Here is a 19,562-nt window from a genome sequence, read left to right as displayed (position 1 = left end):
TGGGTCAGGGGAGTGCCCTTGTGTAAACCCAGAGAGAGGAGGCCAGAGATGTCTCTGAGGACTCTGCTCAAGTGCAGCAGTTTCTGCTTCCTCAGTCTTTTGGGAGAAGGGCAGAGGCTGGTGAGGATTAAAGCCAGCTGCTCCCTTCCCAGCTTCCTCTTTCTAAGACTCCTTAGACTGAAAGAGGAAGGCAGCACTGGTGCTGCATGAAGCTAATGAAAAGGGCCCAGGATTGAAAGTCAGACTGAGGACTGTGGACAGAGCTGCAACTCAGGGAAATAGGAAACAAATGACATTGTGGGGGTGAGCAGGAAGGTGGGGGTGAGCAGGAAGGTGGGGGTGAGCAGGAAGGTGGGGGTGAGCAGGAAGGTGGGGGTGAGCAGGAAGGTGGGGGTGAGCAGGAAGGTGGGGGTGAGCAGGAAGGTTGGGGGCACTCAATTTCTTCCCACAGCCAGTCCTGATCTTAGGCATCAGCTCTCTAACCCTGTTATTGCTTCTACTCTGGTCCTTCAACAGAGGGAACAGAAGTCTTGATAGTCCCACCCAAATGATTGGTGCACAAACTCCAGATGCTCTTCCCACCACAGAGGATGCCTGCTTCCTTCCCATGTGAAACACTGTGGGCCATCTCCAAGAAGTCTTAGCTGATTATTCCAGTTTGGATCTGTCACTTCTCACCTCCTGTCATGGCTTTTCCTAACCCCTGCAAATGCCCCCATTCCAATTAAATGGCTTCTGCATTAGTCAAGAGGAAGAAAATGGGGCCTGAACTAGACAGATGGCAGGGAAAGGTAAGAAACACGTTTTCTTTGAGGTTCTTCTACCAGAAGCAGAGTCTTGAAGTACCTTGATTATGTGATTATCCTTCCTTGTGTGGTTCTAAAATTTTCAGATCTATCATTCTGATATCCTTTTAAGATAAAGGTATAGGCAACCAAATAGATATCAGTATTAACTGAGTCCATTCCAAATATGGAGGCCCCTTTTAAGGAGAAATAGAAGTCCTTTGAGCATGGACATCTTAGTTCTGAAAACAATGAACAGTTTGGACAAAACTTGCACTACGGAGGAGGTCTTAGTTTCTGGATATTAGGGGAAGAAGACTGGCTCCATTCACACTCCTACTCTGAGTCCTTCATTCTGAGGAGCTGGTTTTAGATGGACTTCAAAGGAAATAAGATTTACAAACTGTAAATCTGTCTTTTCAAGAAGAAATCTGATAGAGGAGATGCCTTTTTTTTTCTTGTATGAAGGTAAGTAGATAGCTCACAGGGTGGTTAGTGATGTTCAAGAGTTGAATGGAGGAATCTAGGGGGACATGGAGACTCAGATAAGTAAAACGTGGCATTTGTGGAAAATACATATTGAGATAAGATAAAGGTGCAGCAGGTTTGTGGGATTATTTCACAGTATTTTAGAAGAGTTTCTTAGATGCCAGACATGTTTCTAGGTACTGATACGTACTTGAAAATAAAAATGACTGTTGTCATAAGTGCTTGTTCCTAACAAAAATGCACAAACATTATGAATATTTAAAATAGTATTTTCCATTAAGAAGATAATTTTATTCTGGTGCAGGTAACAGAGTATTGTAATTGGGATGCTTAGAACTTCCATCCTGGATGCATTTTAAATGAGAAGACAACCCAAACTCAGCTTAAATCACATGAGGGGAGTAGTAGTCTGACAGATATGTCTTCCAGTAGTCTAGTAGTCATATTTTATTTAGTGAAATGCTCCACACCTATGTATGTTAGAGGCTGGGTTTACAGAAGGAAATAGGTAGAGTTTCCTAACCCCAGTCCCTTCACTTCATGATATTGTGGGTAATTGTTGAAGGATAAATATTGGAGAACAAAGTGGAACTTTGTATGCCTGTTAGGATTCTTTTGTAGCAGTAGTTGCTGAGAGATGCTGTGGCCCGAACAAGGATGATGGTGTTGGAAGGGTGTTGGAAATGCAATGGGCAACGTGGAGATTTACCATGTAGGATGATCCAGTGGTGATTGCTGATGATTAAATACGGTGCAGGAAGAAAAGGGAAGAATCCAGGATGACTTGATTCTAGGTTGAGCAACTGGTTGGGCAGGATGTTATGTTCTGAGATATGGGTAGCACAAGAAGAGAAGTAGTCATGATTTCTGCCTCAGGCATGACAGGTTTGACATATCTGTGAGGCAAATATGTGGGGATATCAAGTATGGAGTTGGATATTCTAGTCTGGAGCTTACAAGGAATGTAAGGTATGTAAATTTGTGTTTGTTTCAGGATACGTTTACATTCTCAGTGGTCAACAAGTAGACCACCTGGAAAGATGCATTATTCAAGGTCTTTTCAGGAGCAGTATTCTCTTTCTTCTCCTAAGTTTCAAGTTTTCCTCACTATTGGATAATTTTCTTCAGCTAAAGACATGATAATTCTGTTCTAAAAAACAAACACACACACAGACATGCGCGCACACACACACACACACACACACACACACACAGTTGGCTTCGCTTTCCATTTTAGCCAGTGCCCTATTTACTTGCCATCCTTTGCTTCCAAATTCCTCAAAAAAGTTAGCCATGTTAACAGACTTCAATTCCCCTCTTATCTACTCTAACTCAGTCAAGTCAGGCTTTGCCTGTCTCTATTCTAGCAAAATTGCTTTTATCAAGGTATCCAATCCTCTTGTGCAATTCTAAACACAAGGCCAATTGTGTTTTCAAATTCTTTGACTCATCAGTAGCATTTTACATGGTAATAATCCCCTTGTTAATAAACTATAGTCTATATACTGAGATAGTACATTACTTGGGAATGTTTCTATCTTAATAGTTTCCACTGTCAGTTTCCCTTGCGAATGTCTCAATGTGCCCCAACTCCTCTCCCATCCATTCTTAATGTTGGGATTCAGTTCCAGGTTCTCTGGTTCTCTTTTCTCTGAACGTTTACTATCTGGGTGATCTCAAACAGTTTCATGGCTTTAAATATGATCTATTTTCTATATGTATTACCATATTCACTTGAATTTCTGATATCTCAAACTCACCATGTTCAAAATTGAAGTCTTGAGCTCCTCCTTTCATGCTTTTCCCATCTCAATTGGGAGCAGCTCCTGTCAGTTGTTTATGCCAAAAATAAGGGTGTCATCTTCAACTCCCTGTTGTCTCACTTCCTATATCTAACTTGTCAAAAATACCATTGACACATTTAAAAAATATATCCACAATCCTATTACTTCCCACTACATACACTGCTACCTTGATACTGAGTCAATGTTCTCCCTTCCCTGGATTCCTGCAATAGTTTCCTGGTACTTTCCCCCAATTCTACCCTTTCCTCTTTGTGCTATTGTCCATCATAGATGCCAGGGAAAAGTTTAAAAGTGTAAGTCTAATATATCTCTTCTCTGCTGAAAACAATGTCTTTGATTCTGAGAGAAATGAGGAACTTTTGCAAAGTCCACAAAGGCCTATGGGACCCTGTGTGATCTGGCCCCGCTGTTCTGACCCGATTCTCTTGCTCATTTGCTTCATCCTACCTGTGCTGGCTGCCTCCTGATATTTGAATACCAGGGTTTTTATGTCTTAGGGCATTTTCTCTGGCTGTTCCATTTTCTTAGACTGTTCCTTTCTCCTGGGTGACTCCTATATTCCAAATCTATTATGGTCTTCTCAAGTCCTGTCATCCCTCCTTATTGTTGTAGCCATTATTGTGGGAACCATTTGAGTGTAGGTGTAGGTTGATAGCACCTTACTCAGCTGCATCCCACCCCAGAGTTTCTCTGCTTTATTGCATGGGCACCTCAGGGATCTCATTCAGTCATTCTGGTGCATGTATGGACCTGAAAATGCAAGGAAATCTACACTCCTTGGGTCATCCTTGACCCATGGGGTGTGGAAGCCAGTGGATAAAAGTTCCCCTCTTCTGTGTCTAGAGTGGACAATTCTTTGGTTCCTTCTCTATGGTTCTTCATGTGGAATTGGATTATCCATCTCAGTAAGGCAACTTTGGATCCATATTCTCTCTCCTGTTCCACTCCTTCATCCTATTCTTGTTCACTGTATAATTGTTCTGTATATGCCACTGGCATGAAATTTTAGTTTCTGACATTTAAGGAAGTGAAGTGAAGTATTTCCTCACCTCATTCAATTTTTCTCAAATTTATTTTCCAATGAGGTCTATAATGAGCTTATTTCAAATTTCAACTTCTCCTGCTCTCTATCATGAAATGCCTATCATAATTGCCCTGTTCCTTGGTTTTTAAATCACAACAATGAAACTGTGTGTAATATGTAATTTAATCATGATGTCCTTTTATTATCCTTCCCCAACCTGTAGCAAACTTATTCTACTAAGGGATCCATCTATTTTGTTCATGAATTTTTCCTTAGCCCATTCAGTGAAAATATTTAAATAGTTGTCATTAAATTTAATTGATATATTTTCTGAATGACATGGATATAAAATTTGAAAATATCATGCTTGAGAACTGTCAAAATGCAATACTTACAGTTAGGGCAGAAGCTGGAGCTGAGAAATGGAAATATGGTGGTACACAAGAGAAAAATGAGTTTTAAGCAGGAGAGTGGTCAATTCAGAAAAAAGTTGCTCAGAGGTCCAGTTGCATGAAGCCAGGTAAGTGATAAGGGCACCATCATCATGGAGGTCATTGATTGTCACAGTAAAAGGAATTTTTGGTTTGTAATGGGAATAAAATCCAGACTGATACGTTTCAAAACCAATTATCCTTGAGAGAGTTGTAGACATTTGTAGACATTGTAGACATTTCTACATGCTTTGCTATAAAGAAAAGCAGAGGTTTGACTGAAAGGAGGAGGATTTAATGTCATGGTAGATTTAATCAACAAATAATTTTTTAAAAAGTAACAGTTCTACAGAAGAGAAATATAAATGACAAAGCTCTGCACACTAAGAAATTATACAAAATGATTTTATACATAATTACACTTAACTTCCCTATACCCCTCAGGTAAAGGTAGTTCAGTGCTATTTCCCATTAACAGAGAAGGAAACAAACTAGTACATAAGTTATTTGTGCAAGGTCTGCCACTAGAATATGTGGCAGTCATGATTTCAGCCAGTAACTTTAGATTCTAAACATTTTCTAAATCTTATAGAAGGAAGTTAGTTTTCAGTCTGGTTATGCTGGATGCAGGTTGCATATAGGGCATCTAGATGGAAACAAAAAGCCTAGTTACTTAGGACATTGGAATCAGTAGAAAGAAGGACTAAATATGGCTGTCTGACACTATTAGCTATAATATCTTTGAGCAATTACATTTCCCAATAGGTTTTTTTTTAAAAAGAGACCAAGTTTTTATTTTCAGTATTTACTTTGTTCTGTAACTAGTAAGTGTTTGAAGAGCGTTATCTCATTTAATTCTCATAAGAACCTCTTTAAGTGGATCCTATATTTTATATTTTGTATAAATATATATTTTATAATTTTATAATAACAATCTTGATAAAAACTGGGTAACTCCAGTGTTTAAGGATCTGAAAAAAGAAAAATGACCAGAACAAGATAAAAAGGTGAAAAATTATTAACAAGAAGGACATTTGGAAGTCAGAAGTCAGTCTTGCTAAAGATGAGAGAGAATTGTCCTGTGACGAAAAGAAGGAACTGGAAGACAGATGGAGGGAGAGTAACATGCACAGGGAGTTTAACATGAATTTCAATGGAGAACCAAAAAAGGACCTTTCATTTTCTCAATATGCTTGCAGCATGGCTGTATTTACGGAGACCTATGAGTATTGAGAAGATGTGAAAGATATACTGTAGAGCAGTGGTCTTAAACAGAAATTTCTACAATGATGGAAATATTCTTGGTAGTCACTAGTCACATGTGGCTATTGAGCACATGAAAAGTGTTTTTGCATAAATGTGAAATTAATTTATTAAATATAAATTTAAGTTTACATAGTGACATATGGCTAGTAGCAACCATATCAAATAAAGTAGTTTTAGGGAAAATATGCAGATTGTGTGATTAATTTGGGCATTAGAAACCGAAGGGTTTGACTTATACATGGACTCAACTGAGATTTCAGGAGAGAAAATTGGCTCTTGCATTTGGGAATTTAGCTCAACTGAAAGGTAGAATGGTACCAATGTATGTGCTAAAGAAATGAATTGACTTAAACATATTTTCACTTCTTTTTTCAAGGTATTCATGGCATCACCAAGAACACAGAAAACACTACTTATACTCCATTCCTTTATGAAAGTTGTCTTGGGATATCAATTCTATGGATATTTAATATTCTATCTACTCAATGAGATTCAAATTTCTTTGAGGGTAGAAAATATGGATTATGCTTCTCCATGTCTATGAAGGCTGCTAGGTTATTTTATTTGAAGTCTAGCAGTGGAAACAAGAGGTAATCTTTGCAGGTGGAATATAATAGGTTGAACTCTAATCATATATATTATAGAAAGTATATATAGAAGGTGAAGAAGCCCTGTAAAAATTGACAAGGAGATTTTCTGGGAGCCATGCTTCCCTCTAATATCACCTCAACACATCCAGCTACCTTTTTGTTGGTAGGAATTCCTGGTTTGGAACACCTGCATGTCTGGATCTCCATCCCCTTCTGCTTTGCTTATACTCTGGCCCTGCTGGGAAACTGTACCCTTCTCTTCATTATCCGGGCTGATGCAGCCCTCCATGAGCCCATGTATCTCTTTCTGGCCATGTTGGCAACCATTGACTTGGTTCTTTCTTCTACAGCGCTGCCCAAAATGCTTGCCATATTCTGGTTCAGGGATCGGGAGATCAGCTTCTTTGCCTGTCTGGTCCAGATGTTCTTCCTTCACTCCTTCTCCATCATGGAGTCAGCAGTGCTGCTGGCCATGGCCTTTGACCGCTATGTGGCCATCTGCAAGCCACTGCACTATACCACCGTCCTGACTGGGTCCCTCATCGCCAAGATTGGCATGGCTGCTGTGGTCCGGGCTGTGACACTAATGACTCCACTCCCCTTCCTGCTGAGACACTTCCACTACTGCCGAGGCCCAGTGATTGCCCATTGCTACTGTGAACACATGGCTGTGGTGAGGCTGGCATGTGGGGACACCAGCTTCAACAATATCTATGGCATTGCTGTGGCCATGTTTATTGTGGTGTTGGACCTGCTCTTTGTTATCCTGTCTTATGTCTTCATCCTTCAGGCAGTTCTCCAGCTTGCCTCTCAGGAGTCCCGCTACAAGGCATTTGGGACATGCGTGTCTCACATAGGTGCCATCCTGTCCACCTACACTCCGGTAGTCATCTCTTCAGTTATGCACCGTGTAGCCCGCCGTGCTGCCCCTCACGTCCACATACTCCTTGCTATTTTCTATCTCCTTTTCCCACCCATGATCAATCCTATCATCTATGGAGTCAAGACCAAGCAGATTCGTGATTATATGCTCAGTCTATTCCAGAGAAAGAACATGTAGATGGATAGTTCTCTTTTTTTAGCCCCTGGGTCAAGTAATGAGAATGCTGGATTGGGGTTGAGAGGAAAAATCTAAATAGGAAAATTGCTGAATGTCTTTGACAATTCTCTAGTATGACAAGGCAAATGAGGTTTCATTCCTCACAGATCTATGAGTCAGGTCAAACCAGGAGTGCACCTATAGTCTGGTCTGATAGTAGAGGTTTGACCTTCCCATTGTCATAGACTCATCACATGGCTAAGGAAGACAGACCTCTCAAAGTGATATTGTAATCTAGGTGAAAGACAGTAGGAATATTGGCTGAGATTGGCCCAAACAGCTGAGTCACCCAAACAGGTGACTTCTTTATCCAGGTATGAGTGAGGAAATGAACCACAAACTTTGTGACCCCAAAACCATTATTCCTTTTAGTACTAAAATTACCCCTATGTCTTTTCTGACAAGTACCCTCCACCCTTTGCCACTATTTTTATAGCCTACTATTTCCCAATTTTATTTCTACAGTTAGCTCCATTTATAAGTAGATATATTTCTTCCATTAAGTCAATTCCTTTTTTACTTCCTTCCTGATAGACATGGCCAATTCTTTTAGTGAACACTTATCAAAAGAGTCTTCTGATGTTCCTTTTTATCAATTTATATTATCCTGTATCTAGCTTTTCACATGCATGTCCTTTGCTTCCAAAATACTTAGTAATATTTATTAAATGAATGGATAGAAGAGCTGAATACCATCTTTGAACTATGGACCATGAAAACAGAAATAACACCATTCCCTCTTGAAGCTGAGACTTCTGAAAATAAGAAAATAGAATACAGTCACACACTGCATAATGAAGTTTTGGTCAGTGATGGGTCACCTATATGATGGTAATTGCATAATATTATAGTACCATATATATACTGTATTTTTTTAAACTTTTAAGTTACATGTACAGGTTTGTTATCTAGGTAAACCCATGTTGTGGGGGTTTTGTTGTACAGATTATTTCATCACCCAAGTATTAAGCCTAGTATCCATTAGCTATTTTTCTGTTTAAATACACAAATACTTATTGTGTTACAATTGCCTACAATATTGGGTTTGTAGCCTAGGAACAACAGGCTATACCATATAGCTTAGGTATATAGTAGGCGATACCATCTAGTTTGTGTAAATACACTCTATGATGTTCATAGGTTGATAAAATCACCTAAGGACACATTTCTCAGAATGTATCCCCATCATTAAGCAATGCATGACTAGTTACACATGATTGTAGTTGTGGTAGACCGTATTATTGTCCACCGATATTTAGTCTCCTGTCCTATCAGGGGTAGGATATTTCCTTCACTCCACCAATTTTAAACTTTGCCGTGTAACTTGATTTGGCCAATGAAATTTGAGTAGCCCTGAAATGCACTTCAAGAATCAGAAAGTGTATAAAAAAATAACAGATGCTGGTGAGGTTGTGGAGAAAAGGAAACACTTATATACTGCTTGTAGGAGTGTAAATTATTTCACCCATTATGGAAAGCAGTGGGCAATTCCTCAAAGACCTAAAAACAGAAATACCATTTGACCGAGTGGTCCTTTACCAGGTATGTACCCAAAGGAACCTAAGTTGTTCTACCATAAAGATAACATGTATGTGTATGTTCACTGCAGCACTATTCACAATAGCAAAGACACAGAATCAACCTAAAGGCATATCAACAGTTGACTGGATAAAGAAAATGTGATACATATGCATCATGGAATACTATGCAGCCGTCAAAAAGAATGAGATCATGTCCTTTGCAGAAACATGGATGGAGCTAGAGGCAATTATTCTTTGCATACTAAAAGGGGAATAGAAAAATAAAATACCACATGTTCTCACTTATAAGTGGGAACTAAATAATGAGAACACATGGACACAAAGAGGAACAACAGACACTGGGGCCTATTTAAGGTAGGAGGGAGAGGATCAGGAAAAATAGCTATCAGGTACTATGGCTAGTACCTGGATGATCAAAGAACTTGTACAACAAACTCCCGTGACACAAGTTTATATAACACACCTGCACATGTACCTCTAACCTAAAATAAAAGTTAAAAAGGACACTATGATATTGGTGCAAAGATTGAATGGAAAGGAACAGAAAGGCAAGAAGTTGCCTGGTCCATATAGACATGTGTTATTGCAGATGTGTGTGATACATATGCACCATGGAATATATGCAGCCATCAAAAAGAATAAGATCGTGTCCTTTGTGGGAACATGGATGGAGCTAGAGGCCATTGCTTTGCATTGCTTTGCAAATTTTTGCAAACTTTTAAATTGCTTTGCAAATTAAAAGTTTGCATTAACTTTCCTCCTTTCTTTCCCCTCAGCTGCAAAACCCAGCAAAGTTCCAGTTAGAGGTTGTGACAAAGCCAAAGTCCACCCACAATGAATAAGAAGTGTAAATGAGAAATAAACTTTGGGTTTGAGCTGCTAATAAAACCTTAAACTGTAAAACATGGTTAGAAGGCTTGGTTTATCTTTCATTCTTTCCCTCTGCCAGAAGAATAAGCATATCACAGCCTAGACTCATGATGAAGATCCATGGAGCAGATGTGAATCTGACTCACTGCCTGTAGCATAGTCATAACTGACCCACCGTGTTCATATAATATGAAGAAGGATGATTTTGTTGTTTTTGTAGTGAACCACTGAAATTTGGGAGTCATTTGTTTCACAGCCTTACTCAAGGAACACCAATTGCTGGAGTTGTGAGTTCTAGCTTGCGTTTCAACTCATGACAGCTCAAGACTGAATATTTAAAGAAAAATAAAGAAAATCCAGTCTTCTTACAATATCATAAAATTATTAATTTCACTTATCTCTGCTTTTGTCTTTCAAACTCTCATAATGAACACTTCTTCCGTCAGTTCTATAAAAAGAAGCTCCCATACATACCTTTACGTGATCTACTCATACTGTAGGGCCAACCCTACAGGGTCTATGGGTTTTTCTCATGTGTGGAGACAAGGGATCATAGAAATAAAGACACAAGACAAAGAGATAGAAGAAAAGACAGCTGGGCCCCAGGGGACCACTACCACCAAGACGCAGAGACCAGTAGTGGCCCCGAATGCCTGACTGCAGTGTTACTTATTGGATACAAGTCAAAAGGGGCAGGGTAAGGAGTGTAAGTCATCTCCAGTGATTGATAAGGTCACGTGAGTCACGTGTCCACCAGACAGGGGGCCCTTCCCTGTTTGGCAGCCAAGGCAGAGAGAGAGAGGACAGCTTACGCCATTATTTCTTCTATGCATTTCAAAGACTTTTAGCACTTTCACTAATTCTGCTACTGCTATCTAGAAGGCAGAGCCAGGTGTACAGGGTGGAACATGAAAGTGAAACAGGAGTGTGACCACTGAAGCACAGCATCACAGGGAGATGGTTTGGCCTCCCGATGGCTGTAGGGGGACCTGACTGATGTCAGGCCTTCCACAAGAGGTGTGGAACAGAGTCCTCTCCAACTCCCCCAGGGAAAGGGAGACTCCCTTTCCAGGTCTGCTAAGTAACGATGCCTTCCCTAGGCACTGATGCTACTGCTAGACCAAGGTCAGCTAAGTAGGGGTTGCCTTGCCAGGCACTGGCGTTACCACTAGACCAAGGAACCCTCTACTGGCCCTGTCCAGGCGTGATAGAGGGCTCACACTTGTCTTCTGGTCACTTCTCCCCGTGCCCCTTCAGCTCATATCTCTGTATGGCCTGGTTTTTCCTAGGTTATAATTGTAGAGCAAGGATTATTACAATAATGGAATAAAGAATAATGCTACAAACTGATGATCAATAATATTTATATATCATCGTATCTATAATCGATTTCTAGTATAACTATTCCTATTTTATATATTTTCTTTATTATACTGGAAGAGCTTGTGCCCTCGGTCTCTTGCCTTGGCACCTGGGTGGCTTGCAGCCCACATTATATTGTGTTCTTTTTTAATTTTGTGAACCTTTTGTTTTGACAGTGATATGAATCCCTTCAAGTTCAAGAAAGTAATCAAAGTTTGATAGGCTCTGAAAAAGCATCCCACAGCCCATGCTGCTGTGCTAATGCTTACTTTACAGACACACATGGTGGATGATAGTTTAAGTGGGTCTCTTGACAGTTCTCAGGTATCTCACTCCTCCAGACATTGAAATAAGCTTTTCCAGGTATTGAACAGCAAGAAAATGGTATAAATTAAGGACCTCTGATTCTCTGATGGAAACTTTTCAAACTGTCATTTGGTGTTCCTCAGTTGACACAGAACATTCTGTATATTAGATTACTGTTGAATAACACTCACTCTCCCAGAGTATACTTCCCCATACATTAACTATTGGCTTTGTCATGTGCACTACTTCCATGGGTGAGTGGGAGGAGTAATTAGTAGGTTTGGTGAAAGCAGAAGCTTAAAGTTTGCTTGTCTAGTGGGGCTTGCCATCTTCTTACTCTGCCACACCATGAGAATGTGACTGGTTAGCTCCCTGGTCCAAGGATGATAAAAGAAAAGTAGAGCAGAGCTGCCAGACCAACTCGCAGTTTGAAGCAGAACCTCACAGCCAAGCCTGGCTTGGATTAGCCGATCCACAGCCAACCTGCAGTTACATAAACAAACCTAGCTAAGATCAGCAGTCATCTCAGCCAATATTCAGATATATGAGAAATATAGTTTTATTGTTGTATATCACTGAAATTTCATCTTTTTTTCCCACAAAAATAACAGACTTATACATTCTGGAAACTAATTATTTGTCTATTATTTAATACAGTGGATATAGTATAATGTATTAAATGAGTATTTCCAGGCTGCAAGATCTGATCTGCCCATGCTTGGCGCAGTAATTATTTTATCCTTCAAGGGATACTCATACCTTCTCGTAGGCAGTGATTTTGTCCCACATAGAAGTTTAATAGTATATGAACTCCATTGCCACATAAGAAACAACAGTATAAACTTGACTTTAGTCACAAAGTTATTTTCTGTCTTATAGTGACACCAGGTGCTTAGATAGAGCATAGCACTAATGAGAACAATATTTCTCATGGTATTTCTAGAGTTGAAGAAATATCATTGTTCCCTCTGACCAAACTCCTAGCTGGAATAGCCTCAACAATGGAGAGAGGAGAGTTCCCACAATAAACTGCCGTAAACTATCCCAAGATAGGGCTGATTGGGATTCCAAAGAAAAACACTAAAATCACGGTGACAGTCCAAAGAATTTATTAGGAAAACCTAAAGGGTGTTGTGGTGGTCCTTGTGATGGACAGTGAGAAAAGAGATACTCTACCTAGGTATTTCAGCAAGGAGGGGTCAGATTATGGGGCTTATATGAAGGTTCAAGGATTTTGGCTCTGGGCTGGGGCTAGTTTCTGTGTGTTTAGCAACATGTTTGATCTTCAGTGTTTTGAACAACAACCTTAACATCTTTATCAGTGTCTGGAAATGTTAAAGATCCCAGCTTTGGTTAAACCTGTAAAGGAAAACATGTAGCTGACTGGGTCACAGAGTGAATTATCTGGAAAGCCTGAGTAATTGTCAGTATTTGCCTGTACAATTCTTCTACATGGATCCCTGACTGATCCAGACAGCCATTTTAGCTAGGATACCATGAGTGTGCTGATAGCTTGGAAATGGTCAAACTACAGAGTCAGAATACAGATTTAACAAAACAAGGCAGGCAAACTTCAGTCTACTTTTTAGCAAAAGCCTTAGAAATAAAATTAATTGAATTTCAGGTTTTGCTTAGGATGCTTCTGCGTTTCTATTGTCCCCTACTTCAAAAAATATGGCTACCTGTGTCTTATCCTCATAACTGGTGATTCAATTGGTCAAGAGTATAACCTGAGCTTTGAAATTTTTCAAAGATGCCCAGAGGATTCTGAAGTACAAGCAAGTTTTAGAAACAATAACCACCTAGTGCTTTTTACTACAAAAGGTATAGGTTTGTACATTATGGACAATTCTTTTATCAAACTCCAACTTCAGAGAATGAAACATGAAAAGATTTTGTGAGAAGTTTGATGGACTACCACTTGCAGTTTTATTCTTTTTATTTTTGATATTTATAAGGATTAAAAGCTGAGAATAGCTTTTAATCTCATAAGCAATTTTCTACCTTTTTCTGACTAATTCAATTACTTCTAATCAAAAGAACATTACAATGAACTTTCTGTAATTTTTGTAATATATTCAAGAATCCATACCAAGGGATGTAAGCAGGTTATGAAAGCTAAATGTATTAAGCCCTTATGATGGTGAGGTTAATTTCCTCCTTCTGGACTTAGCTGGGACCAGTTTTCATAAAGAACCCAGTTTCTCACAGCTACCAAGTAGCTTTAATTCTTTTAGATAAGCTGAAAGAAGCCAAGGGAGTTGAAGATATGGCCAAGAGCCAGCCTCCCTGCCAGGGCAGTATCTGGGTGGTAGAGGTGGGATATCTTCTCTATTGTTGCATCAACAATCCTGTCAGACCATGAACAGGAGACATTCACTTTACCTATTCTTTTCTCTGGGTCATTGGCTGTAGGATTCAAGACTTGTGGAGTTGGCAGTAGGTACAATGGAAGAGAGGCCTGGGTGCTATCACAAAGGTGCAAGTAGGGAAATGGATAAAGAAATCATTCTGTCTTCTGTCTCTTAATGCAAAATGCATCCATCTCCTAGAGTAGTGGTTCTTAAATTTTAGTAGGCATCAGAATCACAAATTTCCAGGCTCTACCCCAGAGTTTCTCTAGGGAATACAGCCTGAGAATTTGCATTTCTAACAAGTTCCCAGGTGATGCCAGCATTGCTGGTTCTGGAATAACCAATGTCATAAAGAACATGGTCTAGTAATCCTGTAATCTGATCAACCTAATTCATAGGTGGAGGAGGTGGAAGAGAACAAAAAGATAAGGAGGTTGGAATGACAGGGAAAAGAATAAGAATATCTGTAATATGACTCTTTGACCTTCCTTACTTCCTAAATGCAGCATTGGTATTATTTGTTTCTAATGATCTAAATGATTTACAAATTCTGTCTTGGCTGGTGGCTTTTGACTACATGTTTTGGATGGTCTTTGGGAACTGTAACTATAATCCTGGAGCTTCCCCTACTTAAAAACAATTCTATATAACTAGTGCCATTAAATTATCATCAGTCTCTATGAGGCACTAAGATGAAGCAGGATGAACTCATTTATCTATGTGTTTGATCTGTTTGTTAGATGACAAATTTAAAGCACTAAAAACCACTTGGTAATCTGGGTTAGCAAAGTGGAATGAATCTTCTAGAACCCTTGGTTCCTCTATTTCAATTTTCTAGGCTTGGCATAAGAATGATCAAGTCTATGAACATTTTCCTGGATATATACCTCCCCTCCTAGGAATGAATTGTTTTGGGCCCAGATAATATATACTTTTGATAATTTCACTTATTTGTACCTTGATTTTCCCTTGGAGCCCTAGCTTGCTTTTCTCTTTCTCTGAAGCAGAATTGTTCCTCACAGGATCCATAATTATGCCAACTTCTCTGAACTGACTATATTGTACTGGATTCCCTGAAGTAGGTTCAAACTACAGGGCTGGTATCAGATACGTTTTTCTATTCAGACTTGCATTTAAATCTTTAATCCCTCTTGAGTTGATTCGTGTATATGGTATAAGGAAGGGGTCCAGCAGCAATAATCTGCATATGGCTAGCCAGTTATCCCAGCACCATTTATTGAATATTGGTCCTTTCCCTATTGCTTGTTATTGCTGACTTTATTGAAGATCATGTATCTCCACTTTTGTAGGTTACATATGAGAGATTATATAGTATTTGTCTTTCTGTGCCTGGCTTATAACATAATGCCATTCAGATTCATCCATACTGTTGCAAGTGATGGGATTTTAAGAATAGTATCGCATTGTGTATACATACCACCTTATCCACTCATCTGTTGATGGCCATTTAGGTTGATTCCATATCTTGGGTATAGTGAGTAATGCTGCAATGAACATGTGAGTACAGACCTATTTTCAACATGGGGTTTTCATTTCCTGTGGATATCCATCAATAAGAAGGTTTAGTGATGGATATCTCATATGATATCCATATGAGAGTCATACTTTTAATTTAAGGAACTTCCATGCTTTTCCCCATAATGACTGCACTAATCTACATTCCCACCAACAGTGTGCAAATGTTTCTTTTTCTCTGCATCCTCATCAGCACTTGTTTTTTTTGTTCAGGACTGCTTTGGCTATTCACAACTTTTGTGGTTCCATATAAAATTTAGGATTTTCCCCCTCTATTCATGAGGAAAACATCACTGGAATTTTAATAGGGATTGCATTGAATTTGTAGATTGATTTACTTAGTATGGGCACTTAAAAATATTCTTCTAATCCATAAACTTGGGATATCTTCTTACTTGTTTGTATTTTCAACTCCTTTCAGTGTTTTATAGTTTTCAGTGTACAGGTCTTTAACTCCGTGGTTAAATGTATTTCTACATTTTATTTTTTGTAGCTATCGAGAATGGAATTGTCGTCTTATTTTCAGATATTTCATTGTTAGTGTATAGAAACACTTGATTTTTATGTGTTGATTTTATCTATGACTTTTCTAAATTTATTAGTTCCAACAGTTTTTTGTGTGTGGAATATTTAGTTTTCTGTATGCAAGATTATTTCATCTGTAAACAGGGACAGTTTAACTTCTTTCTGATTTGGAGGTCTTATTTTTTCTCTTGCCTAATTGCTCTAAGACTTCAGCACCATGTTGAACACAATTGGTGACAGTGGGAACCCTCGTCTTGTTTCTGATTTTAGAGGAAAATCTTTCAACTTTTCATTTTGAGTGTGTTGTTAGCTGTGAGCTTATCATATACAGTCTTTGTTGTGTTAAGGTACAATTTTTTTTTTTTTTTTTTTTTTTTTAAATATAGGATCTCACTCTGTCACCAGGCTGGAGTGCAGTGGTATGATCATGGCTCACTGCAGCCTCAAAATTCCAGAGCCCAAATGACCCTCCCACCTTCAGCCTCCCAAGTAGTTGTTACTACAGGCCCACACCACCACGCCCAGCTATTTTTTGTATTTTTAGTAGAGATGAGGTTTCACCATGTTGCCCAGGCTAGTCTCCGACTGCGGGCTCAAGTGATCCACCCTCTTTGTCCTCTCAAAGTTCTGGGATTACAGCCATGAACCACTGTGCCTGGCTGAGGTACAACATTCCATACTTAATTTGATAGTTTTTTTTTAAGTAATTAAAGGATGTTGAATTTTGTCAATTTTTTTTCTGCATTTAATAAGATAATCATAAGATTTGTCCTTTATACTGTTACCATTGTGTATCACATTTATAAACTTGCATTTACTTACCCATCCTCACATCATTGGGGTAAATCCCACTCGATCATGGTTAAATGATTCTTTAATGTGCTGTTGAATTTTGTGCTAGTATTTTGTTGAGGATTTTTGCATCTATAGTCATCAGAAATAAATTGGTCTATAGTTTTCATTTCTTATATCTTGTCTGGCTTTGGTATCAGGGAAATGCTGACCTTGTAAAATGAGTTTGGAAGTATTTCTTGTTTGATTTTTTTGAAGTGTGACAAGGACTGGTATTATTTCCTTAAATGGTAGAATTACACAATGAAGCCATCAGCTCGAGTTTTTCTTGGGTGGAAGATTTTAAATTATTGATTCATTTCATTACTTATTCATCTGCTCATATTTTAAATTTCATCATGATTTAGTTTTTGATTATGTTTAGATTTTGTATATGTTTATATGTTTAGATTCCTAAACTTATAACCTAAGTTATCCAATTTGTTGGCATATAATTATTCATAGTGGTCTCTAGTGATCCTTCATATTTATATGTATCAGTTACAATGTTTTCCATTTCTGATTTTGAGCATTCTTTCTTAGGTTTGTATAGATTTCTTGGCCTTTCTAAAGGTTTATATTGTTTGTCTTTAACAACCCAGTTTAATTTATATTTTCTATCATTTTTCTAGTCTCATTTCTGCTCATGCCTTTTTTTTTTTCCTGTACTAATTTGGGGCTTAGTTTCTTTTTCTATTTTCTTGAGGTGTAACAAGTAGGCCATTTGTTTGGGATCTTTTTTTGATGCTGGCACTTATTGTTGTAACAATAAGGCACTTATTCCTTCTTAGATTGCGTCTGCTGCATCCCATACGTTTTGGTGTGTTGTGCTTCCATTTTATCTCAATCTTTAATTTCCCCTCTAATTTATTTGACCCTTTGATTTTTCAGGAAAATATTTAAGTTTCCATATGTTGGTAAGTTTTCAAAAATTCTTCCAGTTATTGCTTTTTAGTTTCATACTATTGTGGTCTAAAAAGATACTTGATATGATTTTGATTTTTTTAAATTTGTTAAGCCTTGTTTTGTGGATTAACATGATCCATCCTCGAGAATGTTTTTTGTGTACTTGAGAATATGTATGCTGCTATTCTTGGATTAAATGTTCTGCATATGGTTATCAGGTTCATTTGGTCTAGAGTTCTCTCTAGATTATTTGCACATTGCTGAAAGTGGGGGTATTGACGTCCCCTAGTAATTGTATTATACATTCTTTGTCTATTAATATTACCTTTATATATTCAGGTGGCCTGATGTTGGCTACACAGATATACTTACAATTGTTATATCTTCTTGATGAATTGACCCCTTTATCAACATATATTATCATTTTACAGTTTTTGACTTAAATTCTGTTTTACCTAAGTATTACCCCTGCTCTATTTTTGGTTCCCATTTGCGTGGAATATATTTTACCATCTTTACCGTTGGTGTGTGTGTTTTCACAGGTGAAGTGAGTCTCATAGGCAGCATACAGTTGAGTCTTTTTTAATCTATTAAGCCACTCTGTCTTTTGATTAGGCAATTTAATTCATTTACATCCAAGGTAATTATTGATAAGTAAGGCCTTAGTATTGCCATTTTGCTAATTGTTTCGTATTTTTTTTTAGAGCCTTCGTTTCTATCTTGTTATCTTCCTTTGAAAATTTCTGTAGTGGTATGTTTTGATTCTTTAATTTTTATCTTGTGTATTTACTATAGGTTTTTGCTTTGACATTTACAGGAAGCCTACAGACAACATTGTAATAGGCTATTTTAAGCTGATAAATTTGATTAAACATTTCTACGCTTTACTCAACCTCACCCACATTTTATGTTTCTGATGTCACAATTTACACCTTTTATATTGTCTGTCCCTTAATGATTAGTGTAGCTATTTTCAGTTTTGTCTTTTAACCTTCATACTAAAGATGGAAGTAACTTACATATTACTATATATCACCATTAGAGTATCAGAATATTCTGAATCTTGGCATATACTTAAAAACAAACAAACAAAAAAAAACCTGAGTTTTATACTGTCAGCTATTTTCATGTTACAAATTAGCTCCCTTTTCTTTCAGCTTCAATTTTTCCTTTAGTATTTATTGTAAAACAGGTCAGGTGTTGATGCATTCCCTCATCTCCTGGCTGTCTGGGAAAGTCTGTCTCTCTTCATTTCCAAAGGACAACTCACTGGGTAAATGCTGCTTCATTAGCTTTTTTCCCCTTTAGTCCTTTGAGTATGTTGTCTGGCCTATAATGTGTCTGTTGAGAAATCCACTATCAGACTTATAGAACTCCCTGATAGGTGACTTTTCTCTTTCTGTTTTCTCCTTGTCTTTGATTATGGTATGCCTCAATGTCTTGTTTAGATTGAGTCTTATTTCTAAAACCTTTTACCTTCTTGTACCTGGATATTTATATATTTTCCCAGATTGGAAAGTTTTTACCTATTTTTTAAATTAAGCTTTCTGTCCTTTTCTCCTCTTGTTCTGCCTAAACTTCTATAATTCAAGAATTCGCTCTCTTGATATTATCCCATAAATTCCATAGGCTTCTTACTTTTTTCTCCTTTGTTTTCTTTTTTCTTTTTTTTCAGATAAAAAGTTGAGTTTATTAGGGAAATATGAGAGGCATAGACACTCCCAAGTGACAGAAAGAAAAGTCTAAAAATGTCCCTTCAAGCCAAGTGGGGGCCTGGCCTTGACCTCCCCAAATCAACAAGAAACTGGTGGGTCTGCAACAACATTCTCTGGCAGGCACATT

The 19,562-nt window shown here is 38.1% G+C and overlaps 1 protein-coding gene across 1 annotated transcript; it reads left to right on the top strand.

The window, feature by feature from the left end:
- Window positions 1-778: 778 nt before the first annotated feature.
- OR52K1 (olfactory receptor family 52 subfamily K member 1) lies at window positions 779-7,450 on the top strand. Its single transcript, XM_005578939.3, has 2 exons — window positions 779-791; window positions 6,558-7,450. The coding sequence occupies exons 1-2, from the start codon at window positions 779-781 to the stop codon at window positions 7,448-7,450; spliced, it is 906 nt and encodes a 301-aa protein (XP_005578996.3).
- The last annotated feature ends 12,112 nt before the right edge of the window (window positions 7,451-19,562 follow it).

This window comes from Macaca fascicularis, chromosome 14 (genome assembly GCF_037993035.2).
Source record: "Macaca fascicularis isolate 582-1 chromosome 14, T2T-MFA8v1.1".
Classification (NCBI taxonomy): domain Eukaryota; kingdom Metazoa; phylum Chordata; class Mammalia; order Primates; family Cercopithecidae; genus Macaca; species Macaca fascicularis.
This window is presented reverse-complemented; position numbering and strand designations above follow the sequence as displayed.